General features: G+C 46.7%; 1 protein-coding gene across 1 annotated transcript in view; it reads right to left on the bottom strand.

Moving 5' to 3' along the window:
* The window catches only part of Slc6a17 (solute carrier family 6 member 17), a 28749-nt gene extending 4401 nt beyond the window's left edge, over positions 1-24348 (bottom strand). The window contains exons 1-8 of the mRNA XM_035451879.1: positions 24063-24348; positions 19762-19919; positions 18087-18213; positions 17233-17414; positions 15671-15781; positions 3345-3586; positions 2897-3089; positions 467-659 (exon numbers count right to left, since the gene is read on the bottom strand). Of these exons, the coding sequence (XP_035307770.1) occupies positions 467-659; positions 2897-3089; positions 3345-3586; positions 15671-15781; positions 17233-17414; positions 18087-18213; positions 19762-19919; positions 24063-24348 (1492 nt within the window). The remainder of the gene's footprint in view (positions 1-466; positions 660-2896; positions 3090-3344; positions 3587-15670; positions 15782-17232; positions 17415-18086; positions 18214-19761; positions 19920-24062) is intronic.
* Between the last annotated feature and the right edge of the window lie 297 nt (positions 24349-24645).

The following is a 24645-nucleotide window of genomic DNA, read 5'->3' as shown; positions in this document are numbered from 1 at the left end:
TGAAGTCTGCCCACTCTATGATCCACAGGCACAGCCCTGGAGGAGAGTGCTGGAAACTGAGGTTCTGAGCTCCCCCTATATCAGGCAGGAGACTTTTGAGGAAGACATAAACTGCATTCTTCCCCCAAGCTCCTGCTCCTGGCACAGCACCAGGCTCGAGACAGCTGCTCCACTTAAATACTGAATTGAATTGAGATGATTCAACTGATTGGTCCTACGATCCTTTCCCGGAAACCTTAGTTTTCCCATTTGAAAGTAGGAAGATACTCTACCCTACTCCTACTCCCCAGGGATGCAGGGTAGAGGTAGCCGGGTATCCTGACAGTGTGGGTAGCTGAATGGCACTGTCTATAGTCAGGGAGAAGAGTCTTCTGCAGATGGGATGCTGAATTCCCAATCAATTCAGAACCTAAGTGGCATGCACATGCTGGGCTGGTGTCTGGCAGGGTGACAAGGAGTTAGTTACCTGTAAAGATCTCCTTGGGCACCTTGAAGGTGTCGATGATAGGCGTGGTGATTCCTGCCATGGTCCCGATCATGCTGCCCAAGCCCAGGTTGATGAGCATCAGGAAGAACATGACAGACCAGAAGGGGGAGGCCGGGAAATGTGTCATGGCCTCTGTGAAGGCGATGAAGGCCAGGCCTGTGCCCTGCACAGACTGAGAGTGGGGCAGAGAGTGGGGGCCACTCTTACTCCAGAAGTCCCCTGCCTCCCTCCTCCAGAGGAATGGGAATCACCGTCCCCTCTTTCATAGGGATCCCTATTGCCACTTGAACTCTTTCAGCTTGAGAGAGTAGATCTCAAACCTTAGTGAGCATCAGACTCCCTGGAGAAGTTATCTGTATCAACTCACACTTGTAATTCCAGCACTCAGGGGGCTGAAGCAGGAGGACTGTCATGAGCTGAAGGTCTCCCTGGACTTCACATTCAGTTTCAGGCTAACCTGGACTACAGATTAAGACTGTCTCAAAGCAATCAAACTAAACCAAAATGTTACGTAAATAATAAAAATAAAGTCCAAGTGAATTTCTCTGGGGGACCTAGAATCTACAAGTTGTTTCAGGACCCCAGTGATCCAGCAGAAAATGCTTCCATCTAGAAGCATACAATGTAAGACTCTGCTCCTCAAAGACATCATCTTTGTTGCAACTACAATGCCCACTCCCACTGCTGAACTCCAGATCTTAATGCAATACACCCAGATTCAGGTGCCCAATGGAAGCAAATAGAGTCTTTAAGACCCACTCATGTCATACTCTCCTGCAGAGACCATGATTTCATTGGCCTAGGGTTAAGCTGGTATGAGATTTTATAAAGCTATTGGAGGAGGGGGTCTCATGGACAGCCCAAGAAGGGAGACATTGCTTTAATACAGAGGCCCTTCTCACAGGCTACACACTGCCTGATCACATCACTTAGAACTGCCCCGTGATATTGAGGGAACATATGGCCCAACCTGAGCATTTAGTTGTCATTTAGATACTCTTGAGGTTGCCTTATGTGAAAACCCTGCTATATTCCTAGATTTTTCAGAGGATCAGGTTATACTCATTAGAAAAAGGTGGGGTTTCATGGGACATAAAGGAGAGTGTGCTGCCAGAGATCCACCAGTTGGGTTCCTTTGTTCTTGACCATGAGAGAGAAGCCAGAGATGATGGGATGCAGCTCCCACAGACCAGTAAAACTGCCTTTATGCTTTTCTTCTGTTAATCCTTTTTTTTTTTTAAGTGCACAGAATCAGAATTTTTTAAGTGCACGGATGCCAGACAAGCACTCCACCAACAAAACTACACCTCTAAGCAGTGGAGCAGCCTTTGACATGGTGCTCAGACACCTCTATGGGAAGCTTCTGGTCTCACAAAGAAACTCAGGGGATAATGGGGCTTGCTATCCCCAACATGAGCCTTGGCTCTAGACAGAGTCCCAGTATCTGTGGATTTGTTTCCTGTTGCCACTGAAGCAGAACAATCATTTTGAAAGTACCCAGAAGTGCAAATGCAAACACTGAGAAAGTTATCCCCACCTCAACTTGAGCATTAATGAGGAAGATGATTCTAGCCCAGGAGCTAAGTGTCAGTGTAACCGTGGAAGTGGAGGCAGCTGGCAGCTGGGGAGGCCAAGGGTTTCAAGAGATGAGGATGAACAAGGACTCTGGGTTTTGTTTTGTTTTGTTTTGTTTTGTTTGCTTGTTCACTAAGTAGCTGTGAGATGCTGATCAACCCCCTTCCCCAACCTACAGGCTGCATATTGATAAAACTGGGAACAATATTCATACCCGACTCATGGAGCTGCCACAGGGGTCAAAGAAAATGGGAGCTAAAGGGTATCAGCATTTACCTGTTTCACAGGTGCCATGCTAAGTGGACTGTATACACAGGGCCCTGTGTATAGGAAGCCTGCTCAATAAATGGGGAACCTGACTCAAACTGCCAAGGGCTCCTGTGATTTCAGCATCTCCTTTGGCCCTTCATCTAATCATAAGCTTCCCTCTGGGCGGCTTTGGCTGACACTTTCAGCCTTTCACCATCTGTATACATAGTAAGTCTTCACTTGTTAGCAAATGAATGAGTCTATGGCAGTGGTTCTCAACCTGTGAGTCACGACCCCTTTGGAGGTTGAACGACCTTTTCAAAAAGGTCACATATCAGATATCCTGCAAGTCAGATATTTAAATTATGATTCACAACAGTAACAAAACTACAGCTATAAAGCAGCAATGAAATAATTTATGGTTGGGGGATCACCACAACATGAGGGACTTTATTAAAGGGTCACAGCATTAGGAAGGTTGAGAACCACTGTTCTATGGACTTTCAAGGCCTGTCCCCAAGCTCCAACCACCAAGCCTGTCTTTGGGTTCCTGCCTGTCCTGGGAAGGGCAGTCTGTTCTGGTACCTTGTCCAGCTCATCCTCCAGGAGGCAGGGATCCAGGCCCAAGGCTGGGAATTGTTTTTCCTTAACAGTCATGATGACGTTGTACATCTCTGAGTAGTCCTTGGTGGTCAGGTGTGAGAAGTTGACATGGGGTGGAATGAGGTCCCGGCTCAGGACATTGGAGTTGAGGTACCCTAGAATTTTCTCAGCATTCCTGCATTCCAAAGAGGGCAAGAGGAGGTAAGAAAGTAGGAGTGGGACCCCAGAGACTCCTCCCAGAAACCCAGACAGGGCACCCATAGGCCACCAACAGAGACAACCAGGAGCCTGTGCTGTGGGCCAGGGCTGAGGAAGATAATGATCTCATTCCTTATGGGATGGAAGGGACCTCTCATCCTGCCTGGCCCAGCTGCTACCCCTGGGCGAGGCAGGTGGGGAAAGGAGGGAGCGGAGGGGCCAGGCCACTTACTCGACCACACACTTCTCATTCATGATGTTGGCTTTGAAGCCCAGCACAGCAAATACCACGAGGGTGGCCAACACCGAGGTGAAGAAGTTGATGAAGGACACCAGAGCAGCATCAAAGTGGCAGTTATTGTCCTGTTTGTTGTAGCTGGAAAAGGCAATGACACCTCCAAAGCCCAGCCCCAGGGCGAAGAACACCTGCGTGGCTGCCTCCCGCCACACCTGGGGGTCCAGCATCTTGTCCAGCTATGGGGATGACCATGGGAGCAAAGAAAGAGACAAAGAGATGATGGTTTTACTCATGTGCCCACCATCCCCAACTGTTGGTCAGCCTCCAGGGTTGATGCAGCAGGACCTGGTATTTAGCAGCTGTGGCTGGGAGATTCTGGGCAATTCACCTAACTCCTCTGAGCCCTGTTTCCTCAAGTGCAAAGGACAGATGAGGGTGTCGACCTCAAAAATAAAAAATGTTGAGTGCTTACACAGGAGGCTTAACTAAAAGAGCATTTGGGTGGCATGGAGCTAGTCCCAAAGCCTTTTTCAAATCAAATTTTCTTTTGCTCTTCATTCCTTAAGGTAGGAGCCAAGGAGAATGAAATAGGCAGGGTTCCAGCATTCTTGGAGTTTATGGTCTACTTGGAGAGATGGACACTGGCAAACTGATCCCACCAACAGATGCTAAATCACAAGTCAGGCACTCAGAGCGCAGAACACCTGTGACAAGAGGATCGGGAGATGAGGGATGCTGCCTAGGGGAGGAAATCCCGAAGCTGACCGTCTGACCAGTGACGGCAGAGGGGAGAAGGATATTGTGGAGAAGTGCCTAAGCTGGTTACACAGTGTGGGGGTATGCCTGGACTGGTGAAGTGTATCTGTGTTGGCACAGGTAGGGGTGCCGGTGAAGCAAGCAAGAGGGGTGGTCCAGGTGGAGTGATCTATGCAGGAGAGGTGGGTGGTCCAGGTGGGATGGAGCAGCTTGTACAAGTGGGATGACGTAGGCAGAAGAGGTGATTCGGACACAGTGGTGCAGGTGAGATGGTTCTTTCTTATCAGACAGTCCAGGTAAGCAGGTGTGTTTGGGAAGGGGCAGTGAGGCAGCTCGGGTGAGGCAGTGCTGGGTCATTCAGGTAGGGCAGTACAAGTGGTGCTGAGGAAACCCAGAGAGTCAAAGGCCTGCAGAGATCTCTGTATTCATCCTAAGAAAACACTTGATCCACGCTGTACTAAGGGGCTGAAGGAAGAAGGCTATATTAGATGTGCATTCACAACAGTAACTGGTGTATGTAGCCAGGAAGCTGCAAGGAAAACCCTTCTGGAAGTCCAAGTGGCATGTGATAGCGGCTTTGCCAGTGGCCAGATGATGTTGAGAGAGGTTTAAGAGAGAGAAATGAAGACCTTCAGGATGGAACAGAGATCGGTGTTTTAGACTGGGAGGCCATGTCTGTGCTCTGCCTAGAGAGGGAGCTGACAGAAAAGAAGGCCCAGGGCACTGGGCAGAACAGGTCTGGACAGCAGTTTTAGAGAGGCTCAGTTTAATGTGCTGGGAGATGTCGAGTAGGGAGCTAGACAGATGGGTACAGTTTTACTGCAGAGAGCACAGCTGGAGACGAGGCTGTGGCTAGCATGTGATCCTGAAGAAGTAAACCTAAAGATAGAGAGAGAAGAGGACAGAGCCTCGGGCCAAATTCATCTCTAGAGTTTCATATGGGGAAGAGGAAGTCACCTCAAAGGGAGCAGGAGATGCATAAGGGGAAACCCTGGGGGCGGTACATCATACAAGGAAGGCCTGTGTTCCCAGAGACAGATCCCCAGAGAGGAAACCAGAAGCCAGGAGGTCACAGATGAGATTAGCTATTCAGGGATACAGAGGCCCTGGAGCCAGGTGGAGGGAAGGGACTCAGGAAGCATAGGAAAAGAAGCAGAATCCAGGCATGTAAGCTAGTCCTTGGAGAGGCCAGCCTTGGGCAGCAGAGGGAGTATTAGCAGGAAAAATCTGTGAATTTCGTGCTGTTGTTTTTCTATATTGTCATGTTTTTGTTTTGGGCACTATGACTTGGTGATAGGATACACCAAGTGGGGTCAGGAATGTAGGAATGGGGGAACGGAGCTGTCTTCCACAAGACCCCTTTGAACTACTCATTAGAAATGAAAGAGAGGACAGGACAGGTGCGAGCAGGTCTGTACATCCAGCTCCTTTCTGTCATTTAAGGTCTGCTTTTTGCTGTTATTTGTCTTTTGAGAAAGGGTCTCACTGTATACTTCAGACTCACCAAGAACTCATGCTTTTCCTGTGTGCACAGTCATGTCCAACACATTTGTGTGTGTGTGTGTGTGTGTGTGTGTGTGTGTGTGTAAATGCACAGTATGAGGTGTGGAACTTAGTCTCCTTCATGCTAGGATCCTGCTCTACTTCTGAGCTCCATCTCTAACAAGTCTGGCTTTTAAAGTAGGATGAAATGTTTTGGGTTTTGTTTTGTTTTGATTTTTGTTTTGTTTTTACAGAAATAACCCAGGCCCAGGGCTTTCATGTAAAACCTTGGGGCCAAACTGGTTTGGACCTGAGGCTTTTGCTTCTAATTTTAAGACAGCAATACGGTGCTATGAGACACAACCACATTAACATCCCCCAGCAAGGTTCAGGGCAGCACCCCGTAATCAAACACTTCAGGGTTTCAGCAACACAATATGAATCTTCACACCAAGAAAATCAATAAAGTCTATAAATAGGCTGTGCAGGTTGTTTTTCCTCCAAACGAATTCTACAGGAACCAGAACAAAGTAAAGCAATTCTTTTTAAGGCAGTAAGAAACAGGGGTCTGTACTGGCCTTATGGAGAAGTAAAAATTAAAGAGAGAGGAAAACAGCCATTCACTTCTGAGAAAGAACTCATCTAAAACACCCCCCCCGGGTGACAAATTTTCAATGACTCTCCAAAAGGCTCCAGAAATGGCTTGAGGGATTACTTATACTCTGAGGCCATGGTGTTTCCTGATGTCCCTTGTGATGGTTTCGCCTTTGAGACCCAAACATGGGACTTCATTAGGATTCTCATCATTCCCTAAAGTTAAAGCAAGAATGTGGTTCTATGTCAAGCCCCAATGCTGTTTAGGGCTAAATTTTTTAAATGAAAGCAGCTATTCCAGGGGAGACAGCCCAGTCCCAAACTGACTAGTGAGTCTGATATGATAGCTTGAGGATTATCTCAAAAGATGAGGCAGGGTTGAGGTATATGTAATCATTTTGGTTAGAAATAATTGTTTCTTTTCTTAAGATCGCAGCTATCATTATTCTTTTTAAATATGGCCCATATATTATAAAATGAACAAAAATAGAGAAGGGTAGTGTAGCAAGCCCCTACTATAGCCATTACCCAGTTTCAGAAATCATCAACAGGAGGCCAATCTCATTCTTCTAAATCTCTACCCCCACCTCCAGCCCTAGATGATTTTGACGTAGACTGATAGCTACAATTGGAGCTTTGAGGCCCCATAAAAATCACCTAACACTAAAGATTACCCTTGGAGGGGAGATCACCCTGTGTGGGTGTTTTCCCACAACCTTGCTTCTAGTCCATAGCTTAAATGGGGGTCACTTTTGCTGATGGAGATGAACAGATACACAAAGCTAATCTGAAGGTGAACTGTGTCAAGAGGCTTCAGTATGGAATGCCTGAAGCTACTTGATTTTAAAGGAGGCTCTTGTCAGGCTTCACAGGATGGTAGTATGTGGTTTCAGGAAGTGTCAAAAGAGGCCAGTCGAGACAGGGTGCTCCATGTCCCTTCCAAATATTGGGATAAGACTACAAGAGGTGGGAAGGGATTTTTTACTCTGGAGAGAAGCTCATTCCCTCCCTGGCAGTGCCTAGTGTGATAAGCATTGGCTTCCTGCTGCTCCTTTTGCACAGTGTCTAAGTCACTTCCTGCCAAGGGAACAAGGTATTTTGCAGCATTGAGGATGCTTTCTGAATGCACAAGCAGCTGCTGAGCACCGGCCCGAGTGACGTGACAGCAGAACACACATGATGTGACAGCAACACACCCTTGCTTCTCAGTACCTCTCCAGCACCTGCCCATGGCAGAGCCAGACTGCGACACAAGACACCAGATGGCACTGGAGTGCAGAGTTCCCACTGCCTAAGAACAGTGTCACCTTCACAAGGGACAAGGACAATAATAGCTTGTGCTTGCCATATGTTTCCCACTTGCCAGGACCAGTCTATGATCTCTGCTGACAGTTCTGTGAAGGGGTATCACTGTGTACCCCCTCTTGCAGCTATGAAAATGGGCTCCAAGAGTCAAGGGACCTGCCCAGAGAGAGCTAGGTCACAGGTCACAAGGCTGGGCATCTTCTTCAAGAGGTCTTTGCTCAAGTGCAAGTCAAGAAGTCCACAACTAGACTGTTCTCTCGGGATCTTGGAGCTTCCAGGGACCTCTCTGCTTTTCTCTGAGAGTTAATATATACTCTTGGTCCTTTGGGCTCATTTTCTTTACCCCTCAATCCCAGAAGTCCAGTTTCCTTCCACAGAAATAAGTAACAGGGATTTTGGCTTCCTGAGTATTCTTCCAGTGAGGTTCAGTCAGACACCAGCATGTGAGATAGACATCTCGTGTTACAACATGTATACAGACACGTGTGTGGTACATGTCCCCCATACTCCATGGAGCTCTCCCATTCTTGGAGCACACCATCTTCCTCAGTGTGCTGAACTGGCATCCCAAAGAGTCCAGGGTGCCTAACAAGCTGCTCTGTTCTGTCCACTCACAGTCTCACACTATAGTTAATTTGACTCTTTGGAAAATAGCAGTAAAAAGGACACTTGCCCTGAGGGGCATTAGAAGTTTAAATAAGCTGATATGTGTGAGGATTGTAACACAACTATGTAAGCACCTCACTGACATGGGATGCAATGTGCTCTCAGAATGTTCATCTGCAAAAAGTTGCCGAGAACTAGGGGTGGCCCATGCTACTGAGGTAATGTCCACTCCAGAGCCACATCTACCTGATGGCTTTTAGGGCCATGCCTATCCATTGTTCTCAAATGACAGTGACTTCACATTCATACCTCCTTAGCCCTCCAGTGTCCCTCCTTCGTTCTTACTCTTAGATGACCATCTGGTTTCCTACCTCACTGAGAAAGATGCCACTATCTGAAGAGGACCCCTTCCGACAGCTTCTTCCTGCCAGAACAATGCCAGGGGCTGCCCTCTCCCTTGTTGGTGCATGTGGATCTAGCTAACACCAACTCTTCCCCCAAGGACACTGGGTCTCCCCGATGCCATCTGGATCTTTTAAAAGTGTACATCTCAACAGCTTTTAGCACACCAGTGTTGGGCAGTCAGTGCCATTACCAATTTAGAGCCTCTTCTTGCCCTTAAAAGAGGCATGTTTCCACAGACAGTTTATTCTTCATGTCTCCCCTCGAGTGCAACACTAAGTGACTACTATGTCATATCTCTGTGGATTTGCCTATTCTGGACATTCCATATGCTTGGAATCACACACTATGTGGCCTCTTGTGACTGGCTTCTTTTGATTTGTTTAACTTTTTCAGGGTCTTCTATATTGTAGCGTATATCAGGACTTTATTCTTGTGTGATTTGTATACATGTTCATAGGGGGAGGGCTGTTCACTTCTGTGTGTACACTGGTGGAGGTCACAGGTTAATCTTGAGTCTCTTCTTAGGTTGCTCTCCACCATTTATTTATTTATTTTTGAGGTGGGTATCTCACTGGATTACTAATTCATTGAACACTGATGGTTAGAGCAGAATCTAAACTGGCTGGGCACCAAGTCCCAGGTATCTTCCCATGTCCGCATCCACGGAGTTGGGATTACAGGTATATGACACCATGCCTGACTCTTTTCTGTAGGTTTTAGGGATCAAATTCAGGTCCTCATGCTGGCATGGCACACACTTTACCGACTGTACCATTATCACAGCTCTGGTGCGTCTTTCCTTTCTATGGCTGGATACCATTCCATTTTATACACCTACCACATTCCCTTTGCTCATTCCTCAGTTGGTTGACATTTTTTATTGTTTCTCCTTTGGGGCTATTATGAACCATGCTTCTATGAGCATTCATGTTCAAACTTGGTGTGAATACACATTTTAGGTTTTCTTGGGTACAGGTCTAAGAGTAAAATTGTTGCATCATACAGAGACGCCAGACCTTTTCAAAGCTCTTGCACCATTTCTAGCCTGTCAGTGTTCAGTGAATTATTTTCATCATTATATAAATTCTGCAATATCCTTGACCTCAGAGCCCTCTCCACTTTCTATTGTATTTCTCATCTTTTGTTTCCCTTTATAATGAAACGACTGAATATAAATGCCCTTTCCTACTTGTCTCTAATTCATCACTCTGCATTTTCTTTCAGTTCGTTACTATTAGAATTTGTCCCCAATATTCTACCAAAACATCTTTTATGAAGGTCATCACTGACAGTTCTGTTGCCAGGTGATTAGTCATTTCTCGACTTTATCATCTGCCCATCTCACCTTTGTTCAAGCATTTCCCTGACTCTGCCTGGGGGTGTGGATATGTGTGCTTCATTCTTCTCTTCTGCCTCCCTTACCTGCTATCCTTCCCTCAACCAATAACACTGGGGCTCCAGGCTGAGTCCTCCTTCCTGACAGTGTTCACTCTCCAGCATTATAAACCAAGCCATAGTTTTCAACCCACTACCCAGAACTCCCAGATTTGTTTCCTGTTACCACACAGCGCTTCCACCTGCCTATCTATCTGACCTTTTAAAACTGCTTTTTAAAACAATATTCTGGGTGTCCCCTCCTAAATTTTGCTTCTCCCACCATCCTTCCCCTCTCTGTAAATGTCATCTTCATCCTTCTGGCTGCTCAGACTAAAGTCCTTGGAGTCGCTCTTGACTCCTCCCACACCTCATATCCAAACCACAGCAAACTCCCTTGAATCTGCTTTCGTAAGTGTTTCTTCAATTCCACCAACCCTCAGCCCTCCGTCGATGCTTGGCTCACAGTTGCCTCTCACCCAGTGACCTGCACAGCAAATCTCCATGTTCTCCTCTTGGACTCCCTATGGCAGTCTTCTAAGAGGCTCAGGGTGACCACATGGCTTCAGTCCTCTGCCCACAACTTCCCACTGGCCAGAGTTTACACAGAAGAGATGTTCAAGTGTCTCTAAGGCCTCCCAGACCCTCAAAGCCCTAGTAAGACCACAGTCCTGCCTCTCTCCCCTCCTTTCTTTCTAGCATACTTCCTAGAATTGCAAGCTGCTCCAGACTCCAGCTCCTTTTACTCACTGTCTCTCTGTCTAGAATGGAAGGTGTGCTCTCTATATTTGCATGTAGCCTGAACCCTCACCTCCTTAGAGTCGCTATTCAGATGTTCTTCCTCGATGAGGCATTCCTTGACTCTGCATAAAAATGCAACTCTTCTCCCTAGATACCCCAATTCTTTGTTCTCCCCTGTCACCCTGGTCAGTAACAATTATGCATCTTATCTTGGATCATCCATTCTGAGGGTTGGCAAATTTGTCTGTTGTACTCATGGGCTGAATCTCAGTCTTACAACACTGCTTAGCATCCAGTGAGCCTTCATTTGATGAATGCAAACATGAATGATAGGCATTTGGGCATCTGGAGCATGCCATTTTTTTTTGCTACTAAAAAAAAAAAAATGCTGTAGCAACCAATACTGAGTACTAGCTGTTTTGCTTATATGTGACTACATTTGTAGGGAAAATACCTAAAAGTGAAATTGCTAGGCCAAAGAATATGAATGTTCATAATTCTGATTGCTTAAGAGTTTGTATTCGAACTATGCTGTTTTCTGGGATTTTGTTTTTTTACTTTGTTGTTTGTTTGTTTTGTTTTGTTTTGGTTTTTTGGTTTTTTTTTTGTTTTTTGGGTTTTTTTTTTTAAATAGAGTGTGCTGAATGTCTCTACAATTTTGTTCAAATGACTGCAGAACCTGGAAAAGCTGTTGCTGCTATTGATGCATAACATAATGCCATATTGCTCTTTTTATATAAATATAAATATATATATAAGCTAATTGAAACTCAAATATGTGATGAATCCAAGGTGTTTCAGTGAGTGCTCACCTGTGCATGCAAATTTGATTTCATCTTTAGTAAGTAGTAAAGTTATATGCTTGCCAAAAAAAATAAGTGACACACTGGAAGACAAATGTCACACAATTTCAATTTTATGTGTAACCTAGAAATGATGAACTTATGGGAACAGAGAGCAGAATTGTAGCTATTAGGCTTCAATGTGGGTCTTTTAACAATGGGGAAACGATGGGTTTAAGGATATAAAACTGCAGTTGGACAAGAGTCATGGACTCTGTGAAGTCTTGAGGTCTACTGAGAGCATGATAAATATGGTTGATGACAATATGCTTTTTTTAAAAGTTGTGAGATAGTATACTTTAAGTGTTCTCAAAACAAAAATGATGAATATGTGTGATAACATGTTAATTGGTTTAATTTAGCCATGCCATTGTGAACATACTGTATTATGTATCATAATTGTGCATGACTTTATTTATGAGCTAAATAAATGAATGGAAAAAAATAAAACAAAAAAAGAGTTTGTATGCTAAAAAAAACTCTCCATAATTCACCACTGTATGTTGGGCAAATTATGTGAGAATTGCATGGCACCCCATGATAACCCAGCTTTGTAATTAGGTGAAAGAAGTGATAAGGAAAAGCTGTCTGGGAATTTCGAGTAGTTCATTAGCCATTAACACCAGTTACTATCCCATCAGGGGCACTAGTGAGTCATCATCACATCCTGGTCGTACAGCACATCAGATGCACTAGCTCTCTGCTTGCAGACATGGACAGAAAGGACAGGTCCTATAGCCTGGATATTTTCTGGGCTTGGAAGAAGTCTGAGAAGGAGGGAGGACCTACCACATTATCCGCATAGTCTGAAAAGAGTCGGAGATGCCCTGGTCAAATTTCCTTGGATGTTGTTCAGGATGTCAAGTGGCATGACCCTTTGGAATGTTATTAATATTTTAGCCTATATGAAAGAAAGTGTCCATCCTTGGACACTTTGGACAACTGGTACTCTATGGCATCAAGAACTTTAAATGGTCCCAGAGAAATCTTATCTCCTGGTCCTGAGCTAAAGCAGTCACCTCTCCAATGGTACTCAGCCTGCATGGACTGTAAGATGACTGTTGCTGAGAGTGAATTTGTTTTCTCTACACAGTATGGCGGGGTGGGGAGGATCTGTAAATAGAAACTACACTCCAGGCAAACAGTGGCATAGCCTGCCTGGGTACCCTTGATGGGGGAGTGCTCAAGTCTTCTTAGCCACCCCCCTTGCTCAATGCAATCCTCTAGAGTCAGGGGCAGGAGCTGTACCATGAAAATCTTAGAGGACACAACATCAAGATGGGTCACAAAGTCTTGACTAGAGACCAATGAGTCAGATGAGCCATGAGCTGTGCCATGGTGGCTCCTGGGAACTTGGCTCCTTTAGGGGCCTCTAGGTTTAATTATTCAGGTCAGAAGATTCTGGCCTCTACAAATGCCAAGGCAGATCCACATGGTTTCTGGAAATGGTTTGAGAAAGGAAATGCCCCTGCTTTTCAGTGAGTACATACGCTATATGCATCTATTTGATAGGCAAAAATGAAGCATGTCAAATGTGGACTGACTGAAGGTTATATATCTGATGTAAGTCTTCATGGATACAACCACTTAGAAAGTATTTTGGCTGAAGAAATGCATAGCCTTTGAGACAGCAATTTCAATTCTTACTGTGTATACTCCAGAGGAACTTGTGTAATAATGTTTATTACAACCTGTGCTAGTTAATTTTTACTGTCAACTTGACACCCTTAGGAAGAGGGAATGTCAACTGAGAAGCCACTCACATCAGATTGCCTGTGGGCTTGCCTGTAAGAGATTGTCTTGATTAGTGATTGAGTGAAAGAGCCCAGTCCACTGCGGGCTGCACCACTCTGAGGCAGATAGATCTGAGCTATGTATGAAAGCAGGCTGAGCATGGCTCTGAGAGTGAGCCAGTAAGCAGCATTCCTCCACTGTTTCTGCCTGAGTTCCTCCTCGGACTTTTCTCAATGATGGATTACGACTTGGAAGTGTACAAGGAAGTCAACCCTCTTCTTCTTAATTTGTGTTTGGTCATGCTATTTATCGTAGCAACAAGAAAACTAACCAGAACTTAGCCTTATCAGTAGTAGTAAAAACTGGCAACAACTTACATGTCCACCAAGTAGAGAATTTTTAGTTTAGTTTCTGTGGTGAAATACTATACCATACTGAAAATAGATGTGTTATAGCCCACATATCAGTGTAAGTAAAAAAGAATCATGTCATGCAAAATCAAAAGCAAATCATAGAAGGATACCTGTGAAAATATATGTAAACTTTAAGGATATGTAGAATTGCTGTACACTGGTTGTGGAAATATGTCTGTGTATGGCATCTCAAAGAAGGCATTAGCAGGATAAATTCCCAATTCAGGATAACAGTTTCTGTAACTCCAAATTTGCACATTGGAAACTAATATTCAGGAGTGATTCATTGGAAGTGATTAAATCATGAGGCATCCACCCTGGTGAATGGGATCAGTGCCTTTATAATAGAGGCTCAAGCTGATTCCTTTTGCCCTTTCACTATGGAATCTTCTGGTGCCTTCACCTTGGCCTTCCCAGTTGTAGAGCTGTGAGCAATAAACTTTTTGCTTATAAATTACTTAGTCTAAGGTATTTTGTTATGGCAGCAAGAGCAGGTGGCCAGTGGCTGCCTTTGAGAAAGGAATGGGATGTGACATCAGACAGCACTACACAGGCACTTTATCGGCATTCTGTAATGGTTTACTTCCTTAAAATGTCTATTATATTGCTGGAATGCAATTATAAGCTTGAGATATTTCAGAATTAAAGAGACATTGTAATGGGTGTCTGAATCTAATGAGGCAGACTGAAGCACAGCTGGGCCACACAGTGAGTCTGTGCCACTACCTTTTGGATCTTCGTACCAATGACCCTAAGGCCATCAGCAGCCTATCTGGAGATGTTTGTAAAGCTCCATGTTCAGGCACATCGTCAGAGAATACGCTCACATAGCCCAGTGAAGAATAACTGTTATTATGCGACTAGGGCAATTGTTGAAGTAACTCAGAGGCTGATGGCCTTCTTCTCATGATCAATTCCCCACTGGAAGCAGCCTGGCTCTCTACCGGATATCACATGTTTACAGCCCTATGGTTTGTTTTAGGAGACATGCTTCATGCTTTAGAAGGTGAGCCTTTGTGAGCACGTCTGTAGAAATCTTGCGTGTTCCATCCCAGGATGCCTAAGGCCAGTTTGTGCAGTTTGGGTGGTGTAGGTCCTAACCATGCCCATCCTCCCCACACCAGGAGCCTGCTCACAATAGAAGAGTCAAAGGGACCTGGGGACTTCCAATTCCATAGACTCTGGGCTTTTCTTTATCACCCTATGTCAACTACCTATGTAAGGGAATGTGTACGTGCATTTGTGTACACATGTATGGTGGCACTATTGAGCCCTGAGGTTTCAAGATGGTCTGGCCCAGTCTGACCTGGAGCCCTGGGCTAGAGTCTCAGTAGGCCCCTTTTGGCTGCCACTTATTAGGGGGATTTGGAGGTGAAATTCTCATCCCCACCAGCTGGAGACACTGATGTACAATGTCTAGGGAAATTTGAAACCGATTTTCCCCAGTGACCTGACTCATGTAACTGTGCCCAGTGGTCTAAATGGTCATGGCCATGAGATGGGGACAGACCGCCTTCCCAGAGGCTAGGTGTACATATTCAGGAACCCTGTTTCTCAGCTGCATCCTCTATGAACAAAGATCCCTTGCAGCCCCATTCACAGGCTACTGATAGGATAAGCAGGTTGCCTGAGTAGGTTCCTTGTTCCCCAGGTTTGGGTACAACTGAAATTCCTGGAGTTCATCTCCTTGGCTCCTTTGACCACAGATCCACGAAATGAAACCACCCCTCAAATTAATGAAGCCCCTTCCTCACATAAATGAAATATGCCTCTGCCATTGCTGCAGGCATGCCTGGTGCTTTTCCATATCTTTGCTCACATGGTTTCCCTTGGTTAATAAATCACACTGGTACTCACTGAAGCCCTTCCTGCTCTGCAAGGCTCAATTCAGATGCCACCTCTCCTTGACACATGAGGGCAGAGCCTATACCCCTTTCCTGTGCCTCTCTACAGGGGCTGGCAAAAACACCTGACCCACAGTTGGGTTTGGGTGTAAAACTGCACGAAGCTGATCAGGCCCAGTGGATCTGCCAGGGCTCCCTCACATGTGGAAACCACAGAGCCTTACCTTAGGAGTGAACATGTGCAGGATGCCGTCAACCGCCCCTCGCAGCAGCAGCCCCCGAACCAGGAAGCAGGCCAACACCACATAGGGGAAGAGGGAGCTGAAATACATTACCTGCAGAGAAGACAGAGGCCCCTGTCAGGCAGAGCCCCTCCTACAGCTGGCACCCCCCTTCCCTGCTCACAGCTGGGGCCCATGATTCTCCTCTGATATCAGGCAGCAGAACTTGGAGCCTGGAGCCCCTAGGCACTGAGCCAAACCCACCATCCATCTGGCCCAGGCAAGAGCAGAGCAAGCTGGAGACAGCATGGCTGTGCCTGGAGTTGGTCTGCCTTTCAAGGGCTGGCAGGGCTGAATTAGCAGACCACACTCATAAAGGCTGTTATGGGGTGAAGAAACACTATGATTTCCCTTCTTATTGTCCCACTCTCATGTCCCCAGTGGACCATTCCAGGACTCCCCTGTCCTTAGAGGTCCTATAGCAGAAGGCATCTAGGAGGTCTTGGCACTGTTCCCCAAGAAAGGGATCCCGAACCTGACCCACATGATACTTGCTAGCTGACATGTATCATGTGCCTTTCTATAGCCCAGTGTGCCTGGTATAGAGCCATACACAAAGAATTTGATCATGGGACTTCAGCTGCAGTGAAACAAATCCTGGGGTACTAAGGACAGGGCAACAGAAAGGCTATGAGGACAAATCCTGAGCTATCTGCATGAGTACTGATTCTGCAGCTACCATCATCCAATCCTGGGGCCTCAGGCTAACTACTTAGGATGCGTCCATCTCCCCATCTCTAAAGGGTTGTAATATTCTTAACTCATAACATTTTGGTGAGAGCCAAGGATGTGCAGATGTGACAGTTCTGATAAATGCCATGAAGTGTCAGCTACTATTTTGGCCTCCAGAGAGGGAGGAGGTTGGTGGCTGAGATGACGCCACCTTTCTACAACTCAGCATGCTTACTCATCAAGCCAGCCAGTCAGGGCTCCAGTTCCAGCCCAGACAGACTAGCCATACGACATTAGATAAGGTACTTTCCCCAGTTTAGACCTCAGTTTCCTTGTCAATCAAATGAGCTGGGGGCTATCAGATGTCTGTCATCCTTTCCATCCCTGGGAGCCCATGAATTCTATGAGGTCATAAATAATAAAGATTGGAACTGCTGGGAAAGGAAGGCAGGGCTCAACTATTATGACCATCATTGACTGGACTGTTTGGGGGCCTCAAAGTTCTCAGATGCTCTAATAGCCCTTTATCAGCAGACAGCATAGGGCAGAATTTAATCAAAAACTGCTTAGACTACCCGATATAAGGGCGTTTTGCTTAGGAACCTGAGGAGGCGCCACCTGGACAAGTGGCACCCAAGATGCAAAGCAGGCCGGAGCTATGAGTGCGAAGGCAGATAGATAGGTCCCAGTAATGACTCTCCAGCAAGCTCATCCTTAGGCTGTCTGTGCTGGTAATGCTCCTACCCATCCCATGAGGCCAATGCTGCCACTCAAGTATTCTTTCCTGGTAGCCTGGGTTCCAAGCTCCTGCTTTCTGGGTTGTCCCAGCTCACCTTTCCAGAGGACTGGATGCCCTTGACTACTGCCATGCCCACGATGCTCCAGGCCACAAGGAGGCAGAGTGTCATCTTCCAGTTGAGGCCCCCGCTCTCTGAGATGGAGTTGGAGATGTCCAAGGCCTCTCGATACCAGAAGTAGGTAGTGGCTGAGCTCTTCTCACACTCAGGCTCCACCACTGAAACCACAGCAAAGGCCATGAGGCCTCAGATTCCAGCCCCATGGGGATCTCCTGTGTGGGACCCTGCCCAGGCAGCAGTGGGTAAGTGGGTCGCTGAGGGCAAGCTGGGCCATGATCTGACAGGTCCTGAGGAATCCCGTCTCTGGTGGGGCCTAAGAGGTTTTGGGCCACAATCACATGGCTGAATTCCCATATAGACCATCTTCTGCTCACTAATTCACAAAAAAAAAAAAAAATGCCAAATTTGTCTAAAGGTTCTTGGGGAAGGCTCTGAGACAGAGGCTGGAATCCAGATATGAGATTACTGGTTAAATGGACATATGAGCATGGGAAAGTGGTCTCCAGATCTGTTTTCCCATCTACAGAGTGGGACAGTCTGCTGCACACAAGTTAAAATTGTTCTTAGACATATGCTATTGGAGTAACACAATAGTTCATAATAACCAAACACAATTCAGTGCCTGAGACCTCAGTGCCAGCAGGAGAGCGGTAGGTCATTCCCTCAGGAGAAAGAGGAAAAAATGAGGACCAGGGTGTGAAGTGGTTTCTCCAAGACGACTGAATGAACCAATAAAACCCCAAATCTGAGCACTAAACAGTTTAGACTCCTTCCTGGGACGAGGCTGGCTGGAGACCACAGCTGAGGCTCCTCAGGGGTCCCACACTTGCCTGCCACAGTCCCATTCCTGATGACAGGACATTCACTCCAGGGCAGCGGGTACTGGAAAGACTTGAAAAAGTAGAAGACGCTCCACCCAATGATCACATTGTAGTACAGTCCAACGAAGAGGCAGACCTGTGGACAAGGACCAGGGTAAGGTCATGGAGGCTACAGGTACAGCCACCCCTCCCTGCACTCCATCCAAGGCCCAGCATCTCAAAACCAGCCATGATGGAGGATTGGGGGGTGGTGAGATGGAGTAGGGGCTGTTCCCTGTCCTTCTCCATTCATCTGGTACTCAGGCAGTCCACAAAGGAATTCCTGGGATATTAAAATTTTCTCCTTTAAGCAATAAACTCTTAAAATGTTAATCCTTTCCAGTTTGAAATTCCTGTAAGACACTTGAAGCACTTCCCCCATCATTTCCTGATGACTCAGGATTCTAATTAGAAATGCCCTCCAGGACTGTGGAAACACACCACAGCATTGGTCCTTAAAGGCCCAGACAGTGGTGCTGGTTTTCCCAACTCTTCCCTTTTCTGGGGTGCTACTCTTTCTTTGGAACTACGAGCAGCTGCCTCTAGAGACACAGCAACTAAGCTTGGCAGAGTTTTATTAAAATAGGAGGGTCTAACAATGCTTAGTAGGCAGGGTTTGGGTGCGACTGCTCCCAAGGCTCAGAGGTCCCTTCTGGAGGCCTGGCTACCCCAGACAATTAAGATTGCTCATTGATGTGAATGCAGAGGGCCCCTGGTTTCTTCCCTTTCACATGAGCAACTGTGTGGAGGAGCGCGTGTTCACTCACACACAAAAAGAGAAAACCAGCGAGGGGGCTGTGCTGGAATAAATACACAGAGAAACATCCATTTCCTTAACTGTGGTGTTTTCAGTCCAGTAGGGCTCCCTACTCCTACATGTGCACACACAGCCAGCCTGGCAGTTACACTGTAGCTGACCAGAGTAAGCGGGGCAAAGGTGATGCCTGGTTGAACAATAGGACCGAACAGACTTAGGATAATCATCCTACCATGTTTGACAGACTCCCCAATCCCTTCAAGAAGTAAATTCCAGTGTTTATCTCAAGTGTAAGGATGGACATCTGCAGGCTTCACTTTTAAGGGATGCTCCATTTCCTCTACTGTATACAACTCTCAGCAAGGTTTCATCTCCAGCCACACAGAGGAGCCCAGAAATCCCTATTCAAGGCCCAGCACATCTCCCAAAACCTCATGCCTCCTGGGTTGACCATAAGGCTCCTGTCTGAATATTGCAACTGTTCTTTTGAAGGGCACTCTAGCAAGGGGTCCTAAGCCACATAAATTTGAAATTCATTTCCCAAGGAAAGAGAAAGGAATTCATGAGGAGCTGAAGGCTGGTTAGGAGTGTTGGGGACCTGGGATAGTCCCTCTGTCCCTGAATAATAAGTACTGAGATATCCCCGTGAACATGCCCCATTTTCCCTCTTTTGCATCATTTGCATCACATATGGTGTCTGGCAGTGCCATCAACTTTCAGTTTAGGAAATATGGTGACTATGGTCCTGGGAAACCAGCTTTAATTCCAGTGATGATCCCTCTTGTGTTGGCCCAGGACTTTGACCTGTAAACCTGGTGACCTCCTTCACACTCTCCAAAAGTGGTCCCTCTGCCTCCCACACAGCGCCAGCCCCCAGCTCTGACTCACAATACAACTGGAGAAGCCGATGCCCCCTAGGCGGGGGCACACATAGTGCCACACACCGATGCTGCCACGGCGGATCCTCTGGCCCACAGCCAGCTCCAGAAAGAAGAGGGGGATGCCAATAATGATCAGCAGCACCAGGTAGGGCACCAGGTAGGCACCTGCAAGGACAGGAGTGACAGTGTGAGGGGAGGAGTGGCAGGCATGCCCTACAGTTTCAGCCACAGTGTGTGGGCAGTGACAGCAATGTAAGGGAAGGGGTGGCAACCATGTCCAGCAGACTCAGCCACATCTTAGGCCATCTGGAGCTTCTCTGCGAATGGTGTGGCTCACGGCTGTGATCTCTCCAACAATGGCCCATCCAGACCTTTCCTCTCCTCGATTCTCTGACTTGAGATTTGAAACAGGGAGCATATGGATGCCAGTGCCTTCCACTTGCAAGGCTGGGTTCAGAAGCCGATTCCTCACTGCCTCTCAGGGAGCTGCATGTCAAGTCACAGGGCCTGGTCTCACACAGTACTCTGTGAACACCTGTCCACAACCCTCCCGGGTGTCACGGGTCCTGCTCACTCATTCCCAGGGGCTCACTGCCACACACCCTCCCACTCTGTGGTCCAGCCTCCTGGCATCTGAGACAGATGCTGACACAGCAGACTGAGCCAGTCTAGAAGAGCCGAGCTTGGAAACTCTCCAGGGAGAGGGTCTGATCAGCATCACCATTAATCCACAGCTAATTGGGAGGAATGGGAGAGAAATTAGTTGTTCAGGAAAGCGTGATAAGGGAATCATAAAGGATGGAATGATCTTGCTAAAGATTACAGATAACAAATTAATCTTGCTGTCTTAAACTTAGCTGCAGACACGATCTCAATTCCAAGTGACAGGGCATTTAGCAAGAGAATTACAGCCACGGCTGGACATGGATGACTGCACCCCACCAAGAGTTGTGCCAAGTACATAGCCCTGTTAGCAATACTATCAGCCAGGCTCTGCCTGTCAAACTGTCTTGCTGGTTCCTGTCTCCTGGGCTACCTAACACCTTGAGGAAAACCCTCTCAAGAGAGGAGTCTCCAAAAGTCCAGTACGGTCCCCCTGCTCTGTCCCCTGTAACTCACCCTTCTCAGGCTCGTGCCTAATCTGCCAAAGAACACTGGAGGTCAGACAACTACTAGACACAAAATTGCTAGTCAGCAACAGAAGCTGCCTACCATGGGTCTTCTGTATGCCAGACTCGAGCTCTGGGGAATACAAGAGTAACAGAAGGCCCAGATGCCATCCTGGGAGACCTCATGGGAAGCATGTCCCTCAGATTCATTTGGGCAATGTCAGCAGGCATGTGTATACACACATCCTGGATTGGTCACACTACAGGAGCCACCTGAACACACATCTGCTGAGGGAACTCCTGGGGAGAGCCTTCCAAGAGAAGCTTCCCTCTGAGCCTCACAGAGCAGCAGCATCTTAAAACACACACATACATACACACACGCACACACATGTATATGCATGTACACTCATGCACACCCACTCGTATACTCACTCATTAATCCTGTCATTCACAAGCAGTCCTATCAAGTTCTCCAAAAAGGGAGGGCCTAAAGAACCATGGGCATGCACCCTAGTCTGTCTTGGTCTTTGGAGAGAAACAGAAGCAATGGAAGCAATGTGAGTTCAGGAACACAACATGAAGGAGCCTCACTGGTTTTTTTATTTTTCCTCAGTGTTCTTAGGAGGGACAAGATGTACAGGGAGATGAGTGTCAGGATGTCAGAGCACACTGGTATCTCCTATGCATGTTTCTCTCCTCTTCTCACAAACCCGGGAGATCCTCTAAAAGTGATTCGTGGGAAAAAAAACTGTGGATTGCCTCCCGTGGCCCAGGCTCTTTTTATCCTAGTCATGACTGCAGGTCATGGCCACATGGAATTTAGTCTGGCCAGAGGGTTCAAGGCCAGGACACTTAGGTGAGATTAATTCATGGTTAGTAAAAGGCACTTTTGTGTGTCAACCATCACTGAAATCATGCAACACCCTCTTCCACCTTGGAAAACATGACTTGGGGACAACTGGATTTCTTCTGATGCCACAGTGTCTCTCAGGAGTCTTAGGAATGAACAGCTGGGAGCATTTAGCAGAGCACAACCATAAGTGAATGGAGCCTGGCTCTCCATTCCCCAGATTCCTGTCTATACACCATGCCTTGCTTTTTGCATAGACCATTTATTTCTGGGACTTAAGAACCCCTTTTTTGCCCCAGTTAATTGGGATATGGATTGAAAAGGAGCTGAGACGAGACTCTGGGGTCAGATCATCAAAACTGGAATCCTGGCTCTGCCACCTACTTTGCAAATTTAGGCAAATCACTTGATCTCTCTTTACTGATATTTTGTCATCTATGTAGACAGAATGAAAACATTAGACAAAACCATATGAAATAGCTGATACGTGCCCATTTTTTTATTTACAAAAATGTCACTTCATACTCCTCCACTCTCTAAAGGGCGTTGTGAAGAAGGAATGAGTTACTTCGAATAGGAAGACTAAGCAAGAATGCTGCTGTCCAACCTTCAGTAGGTCTGGTTGGCAGAGAGGAGGTCTGTGGGTGGGTCTTTGAGAGGTACAGCCTGTCCCTGGCTCTGTATTACTCTGTTTCCTGCCTCTCTACCTCATGATGAGCTTCCCAACACACTTCCTCTGACATGAGACACTCATTCACATTGCCACCTCAACAGAGCTCCCCCCAAAACCCTGAGCCAAATTAAGTCCTTCCTCTCTCAAGTTTCTTCTGTTAGCTATGTTGTTCCAGTAGTGAGAACAGTAACCGGTATAAAGGTGGGGTGTCCTTCTCTAAATGGAGCAGACATTTTGGGAGAGGCTACAATGTTAGGAATCCCATGGAGAAGGCAGGAAGAAGCTGAGTCAAAATGCCTAGAAAGCTGTAGCCATCCAGCAGGCTGGAGTGTGGTAGTCCCAGAGTAGGAGATTCAGGGCCTATGAAGTTCCCTGGCGGATAGCTTTCTCAGGAACACAAGTGTGGGCTTTCCTTGTTAACTTTGACTGACATCTTGACTGTAGCCATGTGAGAAGGGAATTTCCATTGAGAGATTTCCCAGATCAGACTGGCCTCAGGCATGTCTTTTGGGGATTTCCTTGATTAGTAATTGATCCAGGAGGGCCCAGCCCACTATAGGCAGCACCAAGGCAGCACCATTCCCTGGTAAAGTGGCTGGGGCTATATAAGAAAGTTAGCTAAACATTATACTGTGAGCAAGCCAGCAAATTTCTTCATGATTTCTTGAGTTCTTGCTTGATTTCCTGCCCTGATTCCCCTCAATAATGGGCTGTCACCTGGAAGTGTAAGCCAAATAAACCCTTTTCTCATTGAAGCTGCTTTCAGTCAGAGTATTTTATCATAAGAGAAAAGAAACTAAAACATGAGCCTACTAAAGCTTTCTTTATTTTCTGTAATTTTCCCATCATTTCAAATCAGTGTGGGTCTGGGAAATTCTGGTAAACTTCCACACTCTGGAGAGACAGCGCCTAGGGATATCTATCTGCTCTGGGTGCTTTGTCAGCACTGATGACAAATTTATAGCATGCCACATGCTCAAGAGGAATTTGCATTCAGGTGCAGTGTGAGGATCCACTACAGGTAGCCAGCCGGAGTCGTGTAAAGTGCACAGGCCACACCCACCAGGGGGAATCCCATCACTAGCAATAGACCTTCATGTCACATGACCTGGGAAAATTACCCAACCTATCTGTCCCTCAGTTTTATAGTCTCTAAAGTAAAGACAATGAACTTCTCCTTACACAAGGTTGCTGGGAGGAATTGATGGATGAGCCATGTGAAACTTGTACTTTGGTTGTCCCAAGATGCTCAAATAGGAGGAGTTTCAAGCAGTTGAGTCCAACATCCACTAAGTGCTTAAAACAGTGCTTTGTATCTTGTAAATGTTTGATAATAACAGCCAACAGTTGTTCTTTACCAAGGTAGTATATAAAACTCATTTAATCCTCTCAACTATCAAGAGTAGTATTCTTACATTCAATTTACAGGGGTCCAGCAGCTTGGACTAGGTCCCAGGCTATGGCTAGGATGGGAACTGAAGCATGGCAGCCTGGATCCAGAATCCCCATTCTTATCATGGCCTCCTGGCATTTTATAACTATGAGCCACTGTCTGACACTATGAGTATTGTTCTGGAATTCTGCACTCCTATCTCCAAGGACTCCAGTTCTGCCTCAGCAAAGGCATGATCCTTCCTACCCTAGCCCAACCCATTTTCCAGGTACCCTCTTACCTCCTCCATTTTTCTGGCATAGGTAGGGGAACCTCCAGATGTTGCCAAGTCCCACCGAAAAGCCAATCTGTGCCAGGATGTACTGCAGCTTGCTATTCCAGGCCGGTCGGTCCTCTACGTCCAGCTCCTCCTCCGCTGCCTTCTGCTTGCCACCTGTCTCGCCGGCCACATTCAGTACACTCTGCTTATAGTCTACAGGCTCCTCGAGGGCCAGCAAATCAGCCACGGACTCAGTGACATGCTCATTGCTGTGTTCGCGCTGGGTCACCTTGCTGTTCTTCGGCATGGGTGCCACTGGGGCTGTGTAGCCCTGTTCCCCAGCACACAGAGAAGGTGGGGCTCAGCTCCTGTCAGCTCTTTCTCATCCAAAGGCCTGTGAAAGCAGATACATAGCAGAAGATTGACTGACAATGCCAGAAATAAGGAGCCCAAATTAGACAGACAGAACCCAAATCAAGTCCCTGGTACATATCCCATACTGACCCTGGGTTCCCAAAGTGTTGAGCTTTCCTTTGTCCCCACCAGGATGCTCAATGGGGAGCTGAAGGTAAACACACATTGTTTTCCCATAGGTGTTACCTGG

The sequence above is a fragment of the Cricetulus griseus genome (genome assembly GCF_003668045.3).
Source record: "Cricetulus griseus strain 17A/GY chromosome 1 unlocalized genomic scaffold, alternate assembly CriGri-PICRH-1.0 chr1_0, whole genome shotgun sequence".
Taxonomy (NCBI): domain Eukaryota; kingdom Metazoa; phylum Chordata; class Mammalia; order Rodentia; family Cricetidae; genus Cricetulus; species Cricetulus griseus.
The sequence above is the reverse complement of the archived record's forward strand: the minus strand, read 5'-3'. Positions and strand labels throughout refer to the sequence as shown.